At 38.1% G+C, this 22,606-nt stretch overlaps 1 protein-coding gene across 1 annotated transcript in view; it reads left to right on the top strand.

The window, feature by feature from the left end:
- SYNE2 (spectrin repeat containing nuclear envelope protein 2) overlaps nt 1-22,606 on the top strand; it is a 271,450-nt gene that overhangs the window by 184,182 nt on the left and 64,662 nt on the right. The window contains exons 77-85 of the mRNA XM_068963775.1: nt 6,992-7,123; nt 10,583-10,779; nt 12,118-12,250; nt 13,495-13,677; nt 14,094-14,240; nt 16,204-16,380; nt 18,050-18,205; nt 19,791-19,943; nt 22,298-22,468. Coding sequence (XP_068819876.1) covers nt 6,992-7,123; nt 10,583-10,779; nt 12,118-12,250; nt 13,495-13,677; nt 14,094-14,240; nt 16,204-16,380; nt 18,050-18,205; nt 19,791-19,943; nt 22,298-22,468 — 1,449 coding nt within the window. The remainder of the gene's footprint in view (nt 1-6,991; nt 7,124-10,582; nt 10,780-12,117; nt 12,251-13,494; nt 13,678-14,093; nt 14,241-16,203; nt 16,381-18,049; nt 18,206-19,790; nt 19,944-22,297; nt 22,469-22,606) is intronic.

The raw sequence follows: 22,606 nt of genomic DNA, 5'->3' as shown, positions 1-22,606 counted from the left end.
TCATGAAACATCAGTGGTTCTGAAACTGTGCATCCTGAAGAGGACAAGCCCAGATGTTCTGTTGCTGAAGTATATTTATGCCAGTTCTGTCCTGATTCAAAGAAAAAAGTTAAGGGAGGCGGTCCTAAGATGGTGGAGGAATAGGATGGGGAGACCACTTTCTCCTCCACAACTTCATTGAAAGAACATTTGAACGCTGAGAAAATTCCACAAAACAACTTCTGAATGCTGGCAGAGGACATCAGGCACCCAAAAAGGCAGCCCATTGTCTTCGAAAGCAGATGGAGAAGTCTTGAGGCTCCTGTAAGAATATGAAAACCAGAGGCAGGAGACTTAAGTCCAAATCCTGAGAACACCAAAGAACTCCTGACTCCAGGGAACATTAATCAATAGGAGCTCATCAAATGCCTCCATACCTACACTGAAACCAAGCACCACCCAAGGGCCAACAAGCTCCAAAGAAAGACATACCGTGCAAATTCTCCAGCAGCACAGGAACATAGCCCTGAGCTTCAATATACAGGCTGCCCAAAGTCACACCAAACCTATTGACATCTCAAAACTCATTATTGGACACTTGAGTGCACTCCAGAGAGAAGAAATCCAGCTCCACCCACCAGAACACCGATGCAAGCTTCCCTAACCAGGAAACCTTGACAAGCCACACGTCCAACCCCACCCACAGTGAGGAAACTCGACAAAAAGAGGAACCACAAACTGCCAGAATATGGAAAGGCCACCCCAAACACAGCAATATAAACAAGATGAAAAAGCAGAGAAATACCCAGCAGGTAAAGGAACAGGATAAATGCCCACAAACCAAAGAGGAGGAGATAGAGAATCTACCTGATAAAGAATTCTGAATAATGATAGTGAAAATGATCCAAAATCTTGAAAACAAAATGGAATCACAGATGAATAGCCTGGAGACAAAGATCGAGAAGATGCAAGAAATGTTTAACAAGGACCTCGAAGAAATAAAAAAGAGTCAGTGTATAATGAATAATGCAATAAATGAGATAAAAAACACTCTGGAGGGAACCAACAGTAGAATAACAGAGGCAGAAGATAGGATTAGTGAGGTAGAAAATAGAATGGTAGAAATAAATGAAACAAAGAGGAAAAAAGAATTAAAAGAAATGAGGACAACCTCAGAGACCTCTGGGACAATGTTAAACACCCCAACATTCGAATCATAGGAGTCCCAGAAGAAGAAGACAAAAAGAAAGGCCATGAGAAAATACTTGAGGAGATAATAGTTAAAAACTTCCCTAAAATGGGGAAGGAAATAGTCACCCAAGTCCAAGAAACCCAGAGAGTCTCAAACAGGATAAACCCAAGGTGAAACACCCCAAGACACATATTAATCAAATTAACAAAGATCAAACACAAAGAACAAATCTTAAAAGCAACAACGGAAAAACAACAAATAACACACGAGGGGATTCCTATAAGGATAACAGCTGATCTTTCAATAGAAACTCTTCAGTCCAGAAGGGAATGGTAAGACATACTTAAAGTGATGAAAGAAAATAACCTACAGTCCAGATTACTGTACCCAGCAAGGATCTCATTCAAATATGAAGGAGAAATCAAAAGCTTTACAGACAAGCAAAAGCTGAGAGAATTCAGCACCACCAAACCAGCTCTCCAACAAATGCTAAAGAATCTTATCTAGACAGGAAACACAGAAAGGGTGTATAAACTTGAACCCAAAACAATAAAGTAAATGGCAACAGGATCATACTTATCAATAATTACCTTAAATGTAAATGGATTGAATGCCCCAACCAAAAGACAAAGACTGGCTGAATGGATACAAAAACAAGACCCCTATATATGTTGTCTACAAGAGACCCACCTCAAAACAAGGGACACATACAGACTGAAAGTGAAGGGCTGGAAAAAGATATTCCATGCAAACAGAGACCAAAAGAAAGCAGGAGTAGCAATACTCATATCAGATAAAGTGGACTTTAAAACAAAGGCTGTGAAAAGAGACAAAGAAGGATACTACATAATGATCAAAGGATCAATCCAAGAAGAAGATATAACAATTATAAATATATATGCACCCAACATAGGAGCACCGCAATATGTAAGACAAATGCTAACAAGCATGAAAGGGGAAATTAATAACACAATAATAGTGGGAGACTTTAATAACCCACGCACACCTGTGGAGAGATCAACTAAACAGAAAATTAACGAGAACACAAACTTTAAATGATACAATACACCAGTTAGACTGACTTGATATCTATAGGACATTTCACTCCAAAACAATGAATTTCACCTTTTTCTCAAGTGCTCACGGAACCTTCTCCAGGATAGCTCACATCCTGGGCCATAAATCTAGCCTTGGTAAATTCAAAAAAATTGAAATCATTCCAAGCATCTTTTCTGACCACAATGCAGTAAGATTAGATGTCAATTACTGGAGAAAAACTATTAAAAATTCCAACATATGGAGGCTGAACAACACGCTGCTGAATAACCAACAAATCACAGAAGAAATCACAAAAGAAATCAAAGTATATATAGAAATGAATGAAAATGAAAACACAACAACCCAAAACCTATGGGACACTGTAAAAGCAGTGCTAAGGAGCAGGTTCATAGCAATACAGGCTCACCTCAAGAAATAAGAAAAAAGTCAAATAAATAACCTAACTCTACCCCTAAAGCAACTAGAAAAGGAAGAAATGAAGAATCCCAGGGTTAGTAGAAGGAAAGAAATCTTAAAAGGGCAGAAATAAATGCAAAAGAAACAAAAGAGGCCATAGCAAAAATCAACAAAGCCAAAAGCTGGTTCTTTGAGAAGTTAAATAAAATTGACAAACCATTAGCCAGACTCATCAACAAACAAAGGGAGAAAAATCAAATCAACAAAATTACAAATGAAAATGGAGAGTTCACAGCAGACAACACAGAAATACAAAGGATCATAAGAGACTACTATCAGCAACTCTATGCCAATAAAATGGACAACGTGGATGAAATGGACAAATTCTTAGAAAAGTACAACTTTCCAAAACTGAACCAGGAAGAAATGGAAAATCTTAAGAGACCCATCACAAGCACGGAAATTGAAACTGTAATCAGAAATCTTCCAGCAAACAAAAGCCCAGGACCAGATGGCTTCACAGCTGAATTCTACCAAAAATTTCGAGAAGAGCTAACACCTATCCTACTCAAACTCTTCCAGAAAATTGCAGAGGAAGGTAAACTTCCAAACTCATTCTATGAGGCGACCATCACCCTAATACCAAAACCTGACAAAGATTCCACACAAAAAAAGAAAACTACAGACCAATATCACTGATGAACATAGATGCAAAAATCCCTAACAAAATTCTAGCAAACAAAATCCAACAACATATTAAAATGATCATACATCATGACCAAGTGGGCTTTATCCCAGGGATGCAAGGATTCTTCAATATCTGCAAATCAATCAATGTAATACACCACATTAACAAATTGAAAAATAAAAACCATATGATTATCTCAATAGATGCAGAGAAAGCCTTTGACAGATATCAACATCCATTATGATAAAAACCCTCCAGAAAGCAAGAATAGAAGGAACATACCTCAACATAATAAAAGCTATATATGAAAAACCCACAGCAAACATTATCCTCAATGGTGAAAAATTGAAAACATTTCCCCTAAAGTCAGGAACAAGACAAGGGTGCCCACTCTCAACACTACTATTCAACATACTTTTGGAAGTTTTGGCCACAGCAATCAGAGCAGAAAAAGAAATAAAAGGAATCCAGATTGGAAAAGAAGAAGTAAAACTCTGACTGTTTGCAGACAACATGATCCTCTACATAGAAAACCCTAAAGATTCCACCAGAAAATTACTAGGGCTAATTAGTGAATATAGTAAAGTTGCAGGATATAAAATCAATACACAGAAATCCCTTGCATTCCTTTACACTAACAATGAGAAAACAGAAAGAGAAATTAAGGAAACAGTTCCATTCACCATTGCAACGAAAAGAATAAAATACTTAGGAATATATCTACCTAAAGAAACTAAAGACCTATACATAGAAAACTATAAAACACTGGTGAAACAAATCAAAGAGGACACAAATAGATGGAGAAATATACCATGTTCATGAATTGGAAGAATCAATATAGTGAAGATGAGTATGCTACCGAAAGCAATCTATAGATTCAATGCAATCCCTATCAAGCTACCAACAGTATTTTTCACAGAACTAGATCAAATAATTTCACAATTTGTATGGAAATACAAAAAACCTCGAATAGCCAAAGCAATCTTAAGAAAGAAGAATGGAACTGGAGGAATTAACCTGCGTGACTTCAGGCTCTATTACAAAGCCACAGTCATCAAGACAGTATGGTACTGACACAAAGACAGAAATATAGATCAATGGGACAAAATAGAAAGCCCAGAGATAAATACATGCACCTATGGACACCTTGTCTTCGACAAAGGAGGCAAGAATATACAATGGATTAAAGACAATCTCTTTAACAAGTAGTGCTGGGAAAACTGGCCAACGACTTTTAAAAAAAATGAAACTAGAACACTTTACAACACCATACACAAAAATAAACTCAAAATGGATTAAAGGTCTAAACATAAGGCCAGAAACTATAAAACTCCTAGAGGAAGACATAGGTAAAACACTCTCCAACATAAATCACAGCAGGATCTTCTATGACCCATGTCCCAGAATATTGGAAATAAAAGTAAAAATAAACAAATGGGACCTAATTAAAATTAAAAGCTTTTGCACAACAAAGGAAACTATAAACAAGGTGAAAAGACAGCCTTCAGAATGGGAGAAAATAAGAGCAAACTAAGCAACTGACAAACAACTAACTCAAAAATATACACGCAACTCCTGCAACTCAATTCCAGAAAAGTGAATGACCCAATCAAAAAATGGGCCAAAGAACTAAACAGACATTTCTCCAAAGAAGACATACAGATGGCTAACAAACACATGAAAAGATGCTCAACATCACTCATCATCAGAGAAATGCAAATCAAAACCACAATGAGGTACCATCTCATGCCAGTCAGAATGGCTGCTATCCAAAAATCTACAAGCAATAAATTCTGGAGAGGGTGTGGAGAAAAGGGAACCCTCTTACACTGTTGGTGGGAATGCAAACTAGTACAGCCACTATGGAGAGCAGTGTGGAGATTCCTTAAAAAACTGGAAATAGACATGCCAGATGACCCAGCAATCCCACTGCTGGGCATACACACCAAGGAAACCAGAACTGAAAGAGACATGTACCCCAGTGTTCATCGCAGCACTGTTTATAATAGCCAGGACATGGAAGCAACCTAGATGTCCATCAGCAGACGAATGGATAAGAAAGCTGTGGTACATATACACAATGGAGTATTACTCAGCCATTAAAAAGAATGCATTTGAATCAGTTCTAATGAGGTGGATGAAACTGGAGCCTATTATACAGAGTGAAGTAAGCCAGAAAGGAAAACACCAATACAGTATACTAACGCATATATATGGAATTTAGAAAGATGGTAACGGTAACCCTGTATGCGAGACAGCAAAAGAAACACAGATGTAAAGAACAGTCTTTTGGACCCTGTGGGAGAGGGCAATGGTGGGATGATCTGGGAGAATGGCATTGAAACATGTAAAATATCATATGTGAAACGAATCACCAGTCCAGGTTTAATGCATGATACAGGATGCTTGGGGCTAGTGCATTGGGATAACCCAGAGGGATGGGATGAGGAGGGAGGTAGGGGGAGGGTTCAGGATGGGGAACATGTATACACCTGTGGGAGATCCATGTCAATGCATGGCAAAACCAATACAATATTGTAAAGTAATTAGCCTCCAAAAAATAACTAATTAATTAATTTTTTAAAAAAGAAAACTAAAAAGTTACATAAAGTTAAAAAGTTACATAAAGCTCTTTCTCAGTTTTAAGGTTTTTTCCACCTTTAACTTCTTAAACACAGTGGATATTTATTACATAAAATAAAGAAATACTCAACTTTTTAATGTTATAAGATATGAAATTATTTTATGCTAATAAAATTAATTTTCTAATAGTATGTCAAGGTGGTATTTATAGTAATAGTTCATGGTGTTTATAAAAAGAAAAAGATTCCATGAGTGACTTCCCTCATGGTCCAGTGGTTAAGACTCTGGGCTTCCAAGGTAGGGGGCACAGGCTCGATCCTTAGTCAGGAAACTAAGATCCTACATGCCATGCAGCACAGCCAAATAAATTATGAGTTAAGTTAAAAAAAAAAGAAAAAGACTCCATGAGTCCAGTGAGTGTCCCTAACTTTCAGGTGACCCACTGTTTCACTCAGTAGGAAAATTAGTGAGGTGGTTCGTTTTCCAGCACGTAGTATTTTGTCTCATAAACTCTGTTGAGGGTTAAGGCCCCAGAGGTGGGCTTCTCTGGAATCAGAGTGCTGGGACCAGGCAGACTCTGGCGAAGGCAGTAGTGCTCCCCTGCTGAAGTGTAAGCTCACAGCCTCTCAAACCACTCCTTTGAGCGACATGCTAGTGTAATGGGTTGGGTCATGTTCAATGGGCTGGGAGTTGGTGCAGGGAGCGTAAGGAACAACCTAACATGAGCTTCTGTTGAAAAACTTTAAAGGTTAGCACCTTCCTTTCCCAGTAATAAAAGTCCTCTGAGATCTCCACAGAGGCGTACGCTGAGAGTATCATTTTAACTCAATCCTATTATTCCCTACTCGATCTGACGAGACAAACATAAAACCCTAGTACCACCTGGATTTTTTAAAACCTTTTCCACACTGCAGTGAAAGTGGAATTGTTTCCCACCAGACTGTGAGCTCTCATTAGGGTGGTTATATCTCAGAAACCCCTGGAATCTGTGCTTTAATTTTTTACGGTCTCAGAGTTCATTTTTGCTTGGGAGATTAATTTCATCCCTTTCTGGAACTAAGCCCCCTGGTAATCATGTATTCTTAATTCTCTAGAAATGGGAAGAATTTGATGAAAACTATGCCTCTCTTGAAAAGGACCTGGAAATTCTTATGTCTACGTTGCCCTCTGTGAGTTTGGTAGAAGAGACGGAGGAAAGATTAGTGGAAAGGATTTCATATTACCAGGTATTTTGCTTCCACTTAAACCATCAAAGTCATGGTCTGAAGCACTTTGTGTTTTTATTGTGTTTTGACTAAAGTACTTGATTTTGAAGTGAATGATTTGAATTGAAATGAAATGTTCTTCAAACAACTCATAGGGAGACATATTTGGGAGAACTGCAGATTTGCTTGTGGGTGTCTCTTCGTAACCATGTGCCTGACGTGGGGTTGGGACCTTGGTTTGAGTCCTGACTCTCTCTCATTTAGCACTTTGTCAGCTTTCTGTCTCTAAGGTTCAGTGTCTTTATCTATAGAATGTAGGTAATCAAGCTTGTTCTACCTGTCTCTGGAGGTGGATGTCAGCAGGTGTGGACATGAGCTAAAGTATGAGAAGAACTTTGCAAACTATGGGCCTCTGAACATATTTTTAGTCTTATGACAAGTGAAGCCCTGATTGGACAAAGCCTGTGAGGAAAACAACAATCTGTTACCTGCCACCAGCATTATAAAGAGACTTCAGACTTGAAATTTTTTCTTGTGTAACGTTTGGTATTGTTATGATCAAAGTCTGTGTCTCAGATTTCAATGCCATAGAAAAGATACAACCTTAGCATGGTTTTTGAGTGGCATTGAGAATGTGACCTACAAGATAAGAACAGGTTCTAAATATTTTTGACAGGAACTTGAAATGCTTAGTTTTTACTTTAGAATGTTTGTGGTCAGAATCTGGTTGTGTGGTTAGTTGTGTGTGTGTGCTATCAAATATCCACTTTAAAACTTCAAAAGCAGGTTTGTTGCCTAACCAGACTGGATAAAAAATAAAAACGTGAATTACTTGGCAGGGTACCACCATTCCTTGGAGGCACTTAGGCTCCTACAAGGAGCATTTTCCAGAGGCTGGAATGCTGTCGTTATGCTCTCTAGGTGTCCTGAAAGTTTCAGTTGATCTCTTTGCCATCTTCACATATTGAGCCAAACTCAAACATAAATCTGAGTCTTCCGGGACAAGAAGCTGCTCTTTAATTCTTTGTTAGCCTAGGGGTGCAGAAGGTGCCATCTAAACAGCTGAGAGAATGCAGTGGTAAATATAGCTTTTAAACCTCATGGGATTAAGAAACAGTTCACATTAGCCAACCTGATAGAAGCCTGATTATTTCTCCAAGAGTAGCTGTATACCTTAAACCAGTGATCCCCAACATTTTTGGCACCAAAGACTAGTTTCATGGAAGACAGTTTTTCCACAGACTGGGTGAGGAGATGGTTTCAAGATGATTGAAGTGCATTATATTTATTGTGCACTTTATTTCTATTATTACGTCAGCTCCACCTCAGATCCTCAGCCTTTACATACAGGAGGTTAGGGACCCTTGCCTTAAACTGTAACCTGTGTTTCTGTTAAGCTTGAAATATTTTAAAAAATGATATAATTGTTCTAAGACTTTCAGATACATCTGCCAGACTAAAAGAAGACAGATTATCTAGTGAAGCCCGTCTCACTGACAGTGGTCCTAAGGTTGTTATCAGTCTTCTGTGTCATGGGGAAGTTTGGATATATCTTGACTGGGGGACATCTATGGGCTGGGAATATAGGGTTGGTCGGTTGTGTGACTTCTGGAGTTGAACAGGCCATGTTCAATGCTGGTTGTCACCTCATAGGCCAAGTGACTAGTGCAGCCTGACTCTTGGGGACAAAATGAGGAAATTAAAACTTCTCAGAGATGCTCTAAAGATGAAGCGTCTTGCACTGAAGGCTTAGAAAATTAGAACCATTTATTTTTTTAAACTAACATTGAACAGTTTATTCTAGCCTGCAGACTCAAGCAGGAAGAGGGATTTGCAACTAGAGTGGTAGAAAGGGATTGGAGGTAGAATTTTTAATAATTTTTTAAAGGCTTAAGTTAATTGGAAAATGGCAAATGTTCTGTTTGACCATAATTTATTTTTTAAGATTAAATTTAAGTAACTATCAGGATATGTCATTAAGCTGAACCCAACTGTGGGAGATAATTGCCTTTAGAGAGTTCTCCTCAGGGGATCATTGTATTTGCAGTTTTGAAGAATTTTATTTTTCTTTTCATGAAATTGAATTAGCAGTGTAATGCTTTAATTTATTCTTCTGAAGTCCTCTTTTTTCCTGCTTCTTGAGTCCTTTCTCACAATGAACTTTTCCCCCTACTATTTGGGTCTAAAGAATAACCCCTAGCCCACAAGGTAAAATGCTTCCAGGGTCCCAGACAAGAGAACAGAAATAAGGGCAGCTGAGTGGATGGATATTTGAGGGCTGGTGGGGAGAGCAGTGGAGGAGAACCCAGGAGAACAGCCTCTTCTAAAGGAGCTTGCTATAATAGATCTTCCTGTTTTCCCAGAGTCACAGGAAATCCTGATTTCTATGTAAAATTTCTTGATTTTCAGAGTAATCCTTAGGTCACACAAACCCTCTGTGCAAGCTCGCTGTGCCCTGAAGACTGTCACCATTTTAGTTTCTAGGTGAAAGAATTAAATGATCAGTTCTAAAATCTGTGAATTTCATTTCCTACTGTATGTATAAGTCCATGCAGGAGAAATGTACTAGACACTCTCGTCAATGAAAGATAATAATCCGTTAATTATGCTCAGGCAGACTGCAAGAGTCTTGAGGATTAGGAAAGTATTATTGTTTCTTTTTGTTGTTGTTGAAGTACAGTTGATTTACAATGTTGTGCCAATCTCTGCTGTACAGCAAAGTGTTATGTACACATATATATTCTTTTTTAATATATACATATTTTTCCATTATGGTATATCACAGGATATTGAATATAGTTCCCTGTGCTATACATTAGGATCCTTTTTTATACATTCTAAATATGATAGTTTGCATCTGCCAATCCCACACTCACAATCCATCTTTCTCTTTCCACTCTGTCCCCCTTGTCAACCACAGATCTATTCTTTCTGTCTGTGAGTCTGTTTCTGTTTTGGACATAGGTTCGTTTGTGCTATATTTTATATTCCACATATAAGTGATACATGGCATTTGTCTTCCTCTTTCCTTCGCTTAGTGTGGTTATCTTTAGTTGCAGGCATGTTGCTGCAGTTGGCATTATTTCACTCTTTTTTATGGCTGAGTAATATCCCATTGTATACATGCACCACATCTTCTTTATCCATTTGTCTGTCGATGGACATTTAGGTTGCTTCCATGTTTTGGCTACTGTGAACATTGCTACTATGAACATGGGGGAAACATATCTTCCCCCCATTATAGTTTTGTCCAGGGATATGCCCAGAAGTATAGTTTTGTCCAGGGATGATATGCCCAGAAGTGAAATTGCTGGATCATTCTATCTTGAGTTTTCTGAGGAACCTCCAAACTGTTTTCCATATTGACTGTGTGTTATTATTTCTTCAGTAGCCTCAACTGTAGGTTTTTCATGAGATATTTGTGAGTTGATTGGCTGATTTAATTTTAAGTAATTCAATCTATGACTTTATTTTTATTAGCAAATAAAAAGAAACATGGAAGAGAAGCATGCCCGGCTTTACCAGACTCTGAATGAAGGTAAACAGCTGGTTGCATCCGTAAACTGTCCTGAACTAGAGGGCCAGATTGCAAAACTGGAAGAGCAGTGGTTGTCCCTAAACAAAAAAATTGATCATGAACTACACAGACTACAAATGCTTCTCAAGCATCTGCTCAGGTATGTTTTCTTAGGGATTGATTGGTGTCAGGTTTTGCTGTGGAATAAGACCTCAGAAGGGTTCTGCAGTCAGCCACATTTCACATGTCATCCCCCTGTGGTACAGTTTTTGATAATCTAAGGCAACTGGGTCCCTGTTCCAGGCTAAATGAGATCGAGTCTCTGATGTTGGTTCATATGACTCAGGATAATGTGTAATCAGTTTTCTATGGAAACTAGGAGTTATGTTATAAAATTATATACATGTTACCTTTATGTCATCATGTTGCTCTTTCCTACACTCTTCCAAAATTTTTTTACATCTTAAAAATAACTTTAGCTAATGGAATAGTTTGGAAAAAGTCTTTGGAGTTCTTCAAAGAATTTTTTGTTTTGTTTTGTTTTAACAGCTCAAATCTTTTATAAAAAATTTTTTTGAAGTATACTTGAGTTACAATGTTGTGTTAATTTCTGGTATATAGCAAAGTGATTCAGTAATATATGTGTGTATTCTTTTTCATATTCTTTTCCATTATGCTTTACTATAGGATAATGAATATAGTTTCCTGTGCTATACAGTAGGATCTTATTGTTTATCTATTTTATATATATTAATAGTATTGTGTTTATGTTAATCTCAAACTCCTAATTTATCCTTCCCCCTCTTTCCCCTTTGGTAATCATAGGGGATTTTGTGAATAAGTTCATTTTTTTCGTATTTTAGAATCTTCATGTAAATGATTATTTTATGCTATTTGGCTTTCTCTGTCTGACTTATTTCACTCTTGAACCCCTTGGAGGTAGAAAACACAGAATGTTTAACCTGATTCTCTTCCCTGCCCCTTAGGGGGCTGTCTTAACCTAAAGAAGTTTAGATGTTTACCAGAGAGACAGCATTTTGCTTGGATATTTTCATTCTATCAGATATATTGGCATCCAATGAACAGCAGTTTGCTGTTATATAGCTTATAATAAATAATAACAGCTTATAATAAATGTTGATTATATTTGTATTGTACACAAATCTATAGAGAACATTTGATGAATAAAAATAATCTCTTTCCTTACCTGTGGGTTTATTTTGGTATAGCTATCATAAATTTTTAAAAGAATATTTTAGACTTTAAAATGCCTCTTTGTTCTTGATTAGTCATTATAGAATCATAGAAAATGACAGAAGCATCAGATTTGGGGCTTGAAATGAAACAGAGTATATAATCCTTTAAACAAAATCATGATTTTTTTTTTTTGAATACCAGAGTTGGTCAACACAAGAAATCATACAGTGAAACAGAAGAAAATTTGCGGGTGTTGGATATTGTTTCTTATTTCCTTTCTCTCTCGCTTTGCTCCTGTTAGTTATAACAGAGATTCAGATCAGTTAACCAAGTGGTTGGAGTCTTCTCAGCAAACTCTGAACTATTGGAAAGAGCAGTCCCTCAATGTGTCTCAGGACCTGGACACAATCAGAAGCAACATAAACAATTTTTTTGTAAGTTGTAATAGAATATGCTTGAATAATTATTGGTTGACTGTAAATAGCAGGGGAAAATTATGACAGTTGATGTGTTTCGTCTCTATAACCTTTATGTGTGGATAAGGAGTAAGACTTGGGCTAATAGCAGCTGTATTCTTCAGACTTAGAACTATTTGTTTATATTGTTGATCTATATGTTTATAATACTGATAAGGTATATTTTTTAATTGGCCCTATAAAATATATATAAATCTAAAACTTACTCTGACATGGAACATGTTTCATAAGTACAGAAAATATCTCTCCCACCAACTCCATCCCAAAACCTCACAAGATAATCAATTCATAAATGTTAGTTAATAAATACATGGTTTTAAATTGTTCTTACAGAATTGATATTTCCACTAAAATGTTATTGTTCTTTTATTTTCAGGTCTTTTTTTTTTTAAGAAAGAGTAGTAACTTTTGTAATATAAATTATACTTCCAAGACCTGTTTGTCTTTTCTCTTTCTTTGTAGCTATCACTTATTTTGATGTTAAAATGAAAATATTTCTTAAATTTACTTGGAAAAAGCTTATAAGTACACAGGAATATTTTCAAATATTTTAGTTAAAAATTGGTTGCATTTAATTCACTCAGTATGAACTTTGTGCTGTGTTCCATAGTTTCTTTTTAAAGTTGAAATGATTTGGCTATTTTTAAAAACAATAATCCATTAGATTATAAGCCCCTCGAGGGGTAGGAATTTCATCTCTTTTGTTCCCCGCCATATATCTAATGCCTAGAACAGTGCCTGACATTTAGGAAAAATGTGTGTGTGTATACATGTGTGAGTGCGTGTATACATATGTGCATATACATATAAATATTTACTATTTGAATTCAGTTATTTAGCTTTGAACTCTAACCAGTTATTCTGATTCTTAATTACTCCATACCATATTTATATAGTAAAAGTCTCTCTTTTATTATTTATTTATTTAATTTTGGCTGTGCTGGGTCTTCGTCACTGCGCGTGTGCTTTCTCTGGTTGTGGCAAGCAGGGGCTACTCTCTAGTTGAGGTGTGCGGGCTTCTCATTATGGCGGCTTCTCTTGTTGCAGAGCGCAGGCTCTAGGGTGCATGGGCTCAGAAGTTGCAGCATGTGGAATCTTTCCAGACCAGGGATCGAACCCATGTCCCCTGCATTAGCAGGCAGACTCTGGACCATCAGGGAAGTCCTTAAATGTTTCTAAATTTTAAAACTGTTCGCTTTTAGGAGTTTTCAAAGGAAGTTGATGAAAAGTCCTCCTTGAAGACTGCAGTTCTAAGTACTGGGAACCAACTCCTTCACCTGAAGGAAGCTGATACGGCAACACTGAGAGCTTCTTTGGCACAATTTGAACAAAAATGGACAGTGCTCATAACTCAACTTCCAGACATTCAAGAAAAACTTTACCAGGTAAGTATTCAAAGACCCAGCATTTGAATTAGCATCCATTTGTTAACACACAACTCTTTTAAAATCATTTCTCTGACTCAATAATTTTCATTGACACCACCTTATTTTTCTCTGGCACCACTGAATATAGATCTTAATTACTGGACTCTCCTCCAGTGGGATCTTTCTTAAGAGAGAAATCAGGCTTAATTACTTTATTTCCCAGTTTATCTGCACCACTGTGTTAGTTTATGTGAAGGTCGTTGTCATTGTTTTGGGGTCACTTATTCTGAGCTTGAATGCTGGGTTTGTTTTCATGAGTAACCTGCGTAATTATGTGGCGTGACCTTTTATCAAACTAGATATCATCGTCAGTGATGCCCTGATTCATTTTGTTAACTGCATGTAATTAAATGAAAATCATTTTGTTTTTGCAGCTTCAGATGGAGAAATTGCCGTCTCGTAAAGCAATCATGGAAATGATTGACTGGATGAACAATGTGGAACATCAAACTGAAGATGAAGACTCCGAGCATTCACTGAGTTCTGCATCTCAAGTTAAAAATCTTCTTCAGAAGTACAAGGTAATTATCTAAAAAAAGCCAGAAGCCATTTCATGAAATAAAGAAGACAAGTCTGTCGGAAAAGAAATACTGAACAAAGAGACATGTAGAATATAATTTAGAAAGGCTGATTCTATCGGTGGGGAATAGGATGGTGGATGATTCTAAAGAGAGAAGTTAGTATACTTGCTCTTGTCCTGCCCAGATTCTTCTGGTAGCTCCCATCACCACAGTACAGAATCTGAGATTTCAACTGGCCTCTCTTTTCCTCTCCAGCCTCATCTCTTCATTTTTCCATGTAAACCCTGACCTCTGTCTGAACCAAGTCCTTGGTGGTCCCTCCACTGCTCCTGGGGCTCTCCCACTCATGTTTTTGTATGTCCTGTACCTTCGGCCTGGGAATTCTAGTGTCCCACTTTTAGCCATGGGAATCTTCCTAGTCATCCTTCCAGTCAGTTCAAGTGTCTCCTCATTTGGAAATCTGACTCTCCCAGCCAGATCAGTTTACTTTCCAGGATTAGGGGTCTGCATGGTGGCTATCAATAGTTCCTATCACCTGGTATTGTAATTACTGAGTTGGCCAAAAAGTTTGTTCCAGTTTTTCTATCACATCTTATGGAAAAGCCGGAATGAACTTTTTGGCCATCCCAATGTTTCCTTACTTGCCCATCTCCCCACCTTGACTTCGCTTCTTGAGAGCAGGAGCTTCTCCTTTACCTTCCCAAAACAGCACACCTAGCACAATACCTGGCATCCAATAGGTATTAAGTAAATGTCCCTTGGATAAGAGAATGCATAAGGAAAAATTGATATCCTTCTACAAATAGATAGGAATGTGGACTTCTCTGTGATATTCAATTTCAAGTAGATTTAACTAACATTTAACAAGCCACATGCAAATACTTATTGTGTGCCAGCAAGGTGTTTGCCACTAGGAACACAGAGATGAATGAAGACTCTGGTCATTGCTTAAGACCTCATAGGCTAATAGATCTAGCCTCTGGTCCGGTAAAGAACCTGCCTGCCAATGCAGGAGATGTAGGAGATGTGGGTTCAATCCTTGGGTCAGGAAGATCCCCTGGAGGAGGAAATGGCAACCCACTCCAATATTCTTGCCTGAAGAATCCCAGTGACAGAGGAGCCTGGCAGGCTACAGTCCATAGGGCTACAAAGAGTCAGACACAACTGAAGAGACTTAGGACAGGCAGAAAATGAATGGCTTAACCACAAACCAAGATATTAGTAAGGATTTTCTTTTTAACGCCTATCCCATCCTAACTTCAGTGAGTAGTAGAATCTGTAGAGGGACTATGTGTGTTTTTCTCACAGGCCCTAGCAACCTAGCACATAACTTGGTTTTCCCCCTAGATGTCGCCAAAGGAGGTGCTCGAACTTGCCAGGATAAACCCAACAAGTGTTAGTCTTGAAAGAAACATGCTTGCCCCTAGGAGGGTTTAGGATTGCTCTGGAACTTAAAGTCATCCAAACTTGGAGGCTTCCGAGACAGTCCCCAGGGGAACAGAGAAGCTGCCTAAACTGGCACAGTTCCTTAAAGGTGTCCTGGGTTTTCTGAGAGTTTTAACTTCAGGCTTCCCACCTGGTCATTTCCATGAGCCTACAGAATGACTCTGAATTCCAATGTAGCTCTCAGGAAACCTCTTACAGGAACCCCTTGGCAGATATTTGGTCTTGATTTTGGTTCCTATGATTCTACTACCATTCATGGTGCCATCTTTGATTTTTCAGTCTGTCTGAAAGCCATGAGTCTCTCTGTTCCAGAAACGTGTAATTCCCAATAAGGCTCTCCACTTAAAGCAGACACCTGGGGGGGTTGGGGAGGGTAAAATGTAAGTCCGGACAGGTACCGCTGGATTGACCCAGTGGCAGCCTGGGGTCCCCTACAGCACAACAAAGGGGAGGTCCAGTTCCTCTAACCTATTTCAGTTCGGACGTTGGTGGTTTAATTTTGTTTTCTTTGTTTTAGGAGCTTAGAATGGAAATGGACTATAAACAATGGATAGTTGACTTTGTAAACCAGTCATTACTTCAGTTAAGCACCTGTGATGTAGAAAGTAAGCGCTATGAGAGAACAGAGTTTGCAGAGCACCTGGGAGAGATGAACCGCCAGTGGCAGCGGGTCCATGGAGCCCTGAATGGCAAGGTGAGCTCATGGTCATAGTTTGATATATGATTTGGCCTTTGCAAGATTCCACTTTCTGAAAAATTTAAAAAGACATTTATGAGTCTTCCCTAGTGGTCCAGTAGTTACGAGTCCGTGCTTCTACTGCAAGGAGTGCAGATCCAGTCCCTTGTCAGGGAATTAAAATCTTGCATGCTGCACAGAGTGGCCAAAAATAAATAAATAAACAAACTGAAAATAAATAAATAAATGGACATTTGTGTGGTTAACTTACAGTCAAACCTAATAATCATCTCAATTCTAGCCCCTTTTAAATCCAGAGCTTCAGCATTCTCCATTGGTGCATTTAAGAGTGGGAAATTGAATTAGGCAAGTAAAGAGGAGACATGTTATTTAGGAAGATGTCAGGTATTGCATGAGGCTACTAAATGGTCAGAGGTTTTGACATTTTCTTTGAAAGCAGATATTAAAAGCAGCAAAGCTATTTCAGATTTAGAAAGACTATAAAAAGGAAGAAAAATGTATATGACTTATTGTTAGATTTTTATTCCATGGCTAAAAAGACTAAGGAAACCTACTCTTGGGAAAATATTTAATATTATATATAATAGTGAAATTGGTTGATTTCTTTGTTGTGTACAAAATGCATACAAATAGATTTATACAATTAAGTTTAAGTACATGAATGAACAATGAACATGAACAGATAATTTACAGAAGAGAAAATTATAATTAGCAAATAAACATGGAAAGGTTACAGCTTTGGCAACTGAAATAAACATTAATAACATTATATGCTTACTAAACTAAACTAGAACAAGATAAAGATAAAAGCCCAAAGCTTTCACATGCATGCATTGCAGATAATGGCTTCAGTACCTTTTTGGAAAGCCTTCAGAAAATTTCAAGAACCGTGATAATCATCTTAAAATGGCAATCGACTTCTTATACATTTATCTAAAGTAGATAGTCCTTCGAAAAGGAACAGATACGTGCACCGAGTGTTCAACATTACTTATTCTGGTGAAAAATGTAGACTGCTTGAATTTCCAACTTGAGAGAAATATTAATAATTAATCATATGGTGTCCACATGATGAGATATCGGGCAGCCTTTTAAGTGAATGCAAATCATGCCACAGCAAGTGCCTGTGGCATATGAAAAGGAGTATTAAACTTCATATGTACTGTGATTGTAACCTCACAAACATTGTGAGCATTAGAAATGAGAAGAATCACAGACTGATTGAAAAAATACTACTTTATTAAGTTGATGCATTGTTTGTGATATTCTTTATACTGACAGTTTTTAAGTGAGTCTAATAAAGAGAGTCTGGAAAAAAGAACATTTTCTTAAGCTTTGCATATATCAATAGATGATGCAGTGAAAAAATATTGAGTGTTAGCAACATGAGTCTATTTCCCAAAGATACTGTGGCACTCCAGAACAGCCAGTATTCTTCTCAGGTTAGTTTTCATTTCAAATGTCAGATTTTTTTAAAAAGGAGATTATAATTATTATTTCCTGGTTTATAGGAATCTTTATTCCAAAAATTATTGGGAAATCTTATGCAAAATGTTAGAAATATGAGAAGAAACAAAAGTATCCTCTTAAAAATATCATGACATTCACATTTTAAAGCACGTAGTTGAAAGTAAGAAAATTTTATTTTCTTATTCATAACTGGTAGATACAACATTTAGAACAACTTTTGGAAAGTATCACTGAGAATGAAAACAAAATACAGATTCTGAACAACTGGATGGAGGCCCAAGAGGAGAGACTGAAAACTTTACAAAAACCTGAAAGTGTGATCTCAGTACAGAAGACGCTCTTGGATTGTCAGGTGAGAAGGTGCATAGCTCGGGCCGGTAGCTACCACTCCTCCCCCAGCGAGCAACTCAAGCTGCTGCAGTTCTCAGGGTTCTCCTCCAACCCCCAGGTCCTTACTTTCTTATATAAAATGGAGACATGTCCATGTGTTTTACAGAATTGCAAAATGCTTTTTTTTTTTTTTTTTTGATGAGCAGAAAAAGGTATTTTCATGGTTATTGTGGTTCTTAGGAGATTTGAATGTTATTCTTAAGAAGAAAATGTTGGGAGTTCCCTCACAGTCCAGTGGTTGGGTGGTTGGGATTTGGTGCTTTCTCTGCTGTGGCCTGGGTTGACTCCCTGGTAGGAGAACTGAGATCCCACAAGCCGTATGGTGTGGCCAAAATTAAAAAAAAAAAAAAGTTGCAAGGGAATTTTGATTTAGATGTTTTCCAATATTTGTGTTTTTATTAATTTATCTACTGTTTACAAAATTATTCTGTCTCCGTGATTTTTATTATTTCCTTCTGTTTCTTCAGAGGAAAATGGTTTTCTTTTGCCTACTGTGTAATGTGTTCTAAAAGGGGTGCTTTTCCCTTGGAGACCCTGTCTAAGTCCCATCTGGACTGGAGCGTGTTGGCTGTGCCCTTTTTTCATTCAGTCATCATTCTCCAGGGCACTCAGTCTTTATGGCCCCGCACCCTTCCTCCCCACTGCCCTGATTGTGTCACTCCTCTTGGGAGCTGTCCCCAGGGTCCTTGGCTTCTGCATCGCCTACACGAAGACATGACCCTCCTCACTGTTGGGTGGAAAGTCAGCTCAGACCCGAATTCTACTTAGAAGTTTACAAAATGATACTTGACAGAATATGGGTGGCAACACCACCGTATGGCGGTGTTCATTTTCAGGTGGTCTATCCTGTTTCTGACTACCCACTAGCCATTTCCCCTTTGTTGTTTGCCGTTGTTCAGTCACTGTGTCATCTCGGACTCTTTTGCGACCCCATGGATGGTAGCCTGCCAGGCTCCTCTGTCCATGAGATTTTCCAGTCAAGAATTCTGAAACAGGTTGCCATTTCCTCACATACAACTCCTGACTGGAAACTCAGTCCTGCAGCACTCCCAACAGGCCACCCTGGTTTCACTGGAGTTCTAAGTTATTCGTGCCTGGGATGTCATCACCATTTTCCAGATGAGAAAATGCAGGTTGGGGGTTTGATGACTTAATGCTTGGTCCAACAGCCAGTACAGGGCAGATATGGAATGGAGACTATATCTCCTAGACTCTTTCTCCCATTCCATGATGATAAGGGCTTGCTACCTAGACTCTTCTAAAGTCTAGAGCCACATAATAATGGAAATATTTGTAAAAATTCATCCTGTAATTGTGTAAACTCATATTGTAAAATTTCATTGTAAAAATTGAGTGGCATATGATTAAAATGTCTTTTGTGTAATGTTATTATATATTCTAATGGCATTTTTACTTGAAAAGTGCAAACTCCTCCTACCCTTATTAATTATTTTATTGCACATATGAAATTAATTGCACATTAATTAATTAATGTGCAATTAATTAATATTGCACATATGAAAACCTTTTCCCTCTGGCCTTTCCAGGATATAGAAAATCAACTTGCAATTAAATCCAAAGCACTGGATGAGTTGAGACAAAATTACCTGACTTTGGAGAGTGGGACAGTGCCATTGTTGGAAGATACAGCATCCAAAATTGATGAACTATTTCAAAAGAGAAACAATGTTATGAATCAGGTACTAGAATTCATTCAAAGTGTACCATTTCTTTTCAGATATCCTTCTTTTATCTTATTTGTTATTGGTAAATACTTGCTTTATACCAAAACCTGAAAAATTGCTGAGAAAAATACTGAAGTGAAGTACAGAAACATATTTTAAATCTCTTTTTTTTTTCCCCCTTCACTGGATAATTAGAGGCAAAATCACCAAATTCCCACATGTTTGGCAAGCTTGAAGTTCACTTGGTTATCTTTGTTTTGTCTAACACACGAATACACTCAAAAGTGTCTCCAGCCTACCCCGCAAACCCTACAGAGCAGCTGGCATTGTCTGCTGGTCAGATATACAGAAACAGCCATGAAGAAGCAGCTCAGATTGCCCACTCTCAGGGAGATACCCCAGGGGTGGTGGGGTGTGGTTCTGTCCCATGTAGCTTCCGTTAAGCTGGAAACATGGTCAGCATAGGAGAAGCTCCAGAGGTGGGGAGAAATGGCATGTGGTGAAGAGAAAGCGTAGAAGAGTGTGGACGGCATCTGCCGATTGTATCAAAGGCGTGTCAAAGTCTCATTTACCCCTTCCAGGAGAAGAGCACCAAGAGAAAAAGGACAGTCATCCTCAGACTCTTCACCTTTGACATCTCCCTGTAGTTGGAGGGAGAGACCGTAAACAGTAGCCTATTATAAGTGTGTCCTTGTTTCCCAGAGTCCTTATTGTGGATTATTTGTCATTTACTGAAATCTACTTTCAAGCATTTGTTTCAAGAGAGAATTGGGAATAACCTGTATAAATGAAATCCATAGGTAACCTTCAGCCTCATTCCTCCCCCAGAACTCAGGCAGGAAAGTAGGGATGAGCTTAACATATCTTCTGTGAGTCATTTGTTAACATATCTTTTGTGAGGCGCTATGCTCACTGCCAAGGGTACAGTGATAAAAAGAAAATAAATGGTTCTTACCCTCAAAATGCTTCAGCCTACAGAAGGATACCTGTAATAAAAGGATGGAGTAACAAGTGTTGACATGGAGATGAAGACATTGAAACCTCCTACACTGCTGAGACTGTGTGTAGGTTTTTTCCACAAATGTATGCTTTCAGTTCTCTTGGGTATATACCTAAGAGTAGAATCAGTGGGTCAAATGGTAACTCTATATAGCATTTAACTTTCTGAGGGACTGGCAAATGTTTCCATAGAGGCTGCACACCTTTATGTTTTCATTGCAATGTATGAGGGTTCCAATTTTTCCCTGGTCTCTCCAACATTAGTTTTTATCGAACTTTGAGGATAGCCCTTCTAGTGGCTGTCAAGTGGTATCTTGTGGTTTTGATTTATATTTCTCTAATGATTGTGAGTGTTGTGTGTCTTTTCATATGCTTGTTGGTCATTTGTATATATTCTTTAGAGAGATGTCTATTCAATCCCTTGCCAATTTTTTACTTCGTTGTCTTTTTATTGTTGCGATATAAGTGTTCTTCTCTACATAATACATACAAATTTTTACACTTACACAATTCTCAGTTGTGTCAGGAATCATTTAAATGCTTCAAATTTCAACTTTTCATAATTACTAAAACACATTGAAGGATAAAATACAGCCACCATTGCATCTCCTCCCACTTTGCACTTGCTCATCATTTTGGCCAAGCATGTTCCCCTTTAATTTATACCTGCTCTGCAGGAGTAACCAGACTTAAGTGCCAGTTAACCCAGGGAACCCTTTACATTTATAATGCTTTATAGTTTGCAGAGAATTTTCACAAATACTACTTCTTTCTTTATGTTTTCTTTTATCTGTTCTGTGGATGAAAAAGCAGACTTAAGGATTAAATACCTTGCCCAAGGTCAGAAAGTTAACCTGAAATGTGAAATCTCAGATTCTGATTCCTCACTCAGTGTTTTTTCCCTGGTCTGCCCCTCTGGAGGCTGAACTCTCTCCATGCTGATCCTTCTGGTCTCAGAGCTCTTTTCCATTCACCTATCCGACGGAGGAGCCTGGTAGGCTGCAGTCCATGGGGTTGCTACTCGTCGGACACGACTGAGCGACTTCACTTTCACTTTTCACTTTCATGCATTGGAGAAGCAAATGGCAACCCACTCCGGTGTTCTTGCCTGGAGAATCCCAGGGACAGCAGGATCACACAGAGTTGGACATGACTGAAGTGACTTAGCAGCAGCAGCAGCAGCAGCATTCTAAAACTTAACCTTTAATATTTCTTGTTCACTTAACCACCTTCATTGAATCATCAAAGCTCCACTCTGAAATTAAAATACCTAACTTGGATACAGTGGTAGAGTCCTTAGAAGAGAAAAAAAGAGTTGAGCGAGCTTCTTGTTGATGATTTCCTAAATGTGTTTCTACTTTTTTGTGTAGGTCAATGAGCTCAAGACCTCCATGCAGTCTGTTTTACAGGAGTGGAAAATCTATGATAAACTCTATGATGAAGTGAATATGATGACAATCCGATTCTGGTACTGCATGGAACACAGCAAGCCTGTGGTTTTATCATTAGAGGCCTTAAGGTGCCAGGTGCAGAACCTTCAGGTAAATTAACCAGATCTTGGCACAGTGCATTATTGGCAGAAAATCTCCAGTGGAAGAAAGCATAGATGTGACATAGTTGCTATTATGTTTTCCACAGAGAAACATGAAACAGTATTTTAAACAGCAGCATCAAAAGTA

Source organism: Capricornis sumatraensis, chromosome 2 (genome assembly GCF_032405125.1).
Source record: "Capricornis sumatraensis isolate serow.1 chromosome 2, serow.2, whole genome shotgun sequence".
NCBI classification, from domain to species: domain Eukaryota; kingdom Metazoa; phylum Chordata; class Mammalia; order Artiodactyla; family Bovidae; genus Capricornis; species Capricornis sumatraensis.
Note: the sequence above shows the minus strand (reverse complement) of the source record. Positions and strands in the feature narration are given on the sequence as shown.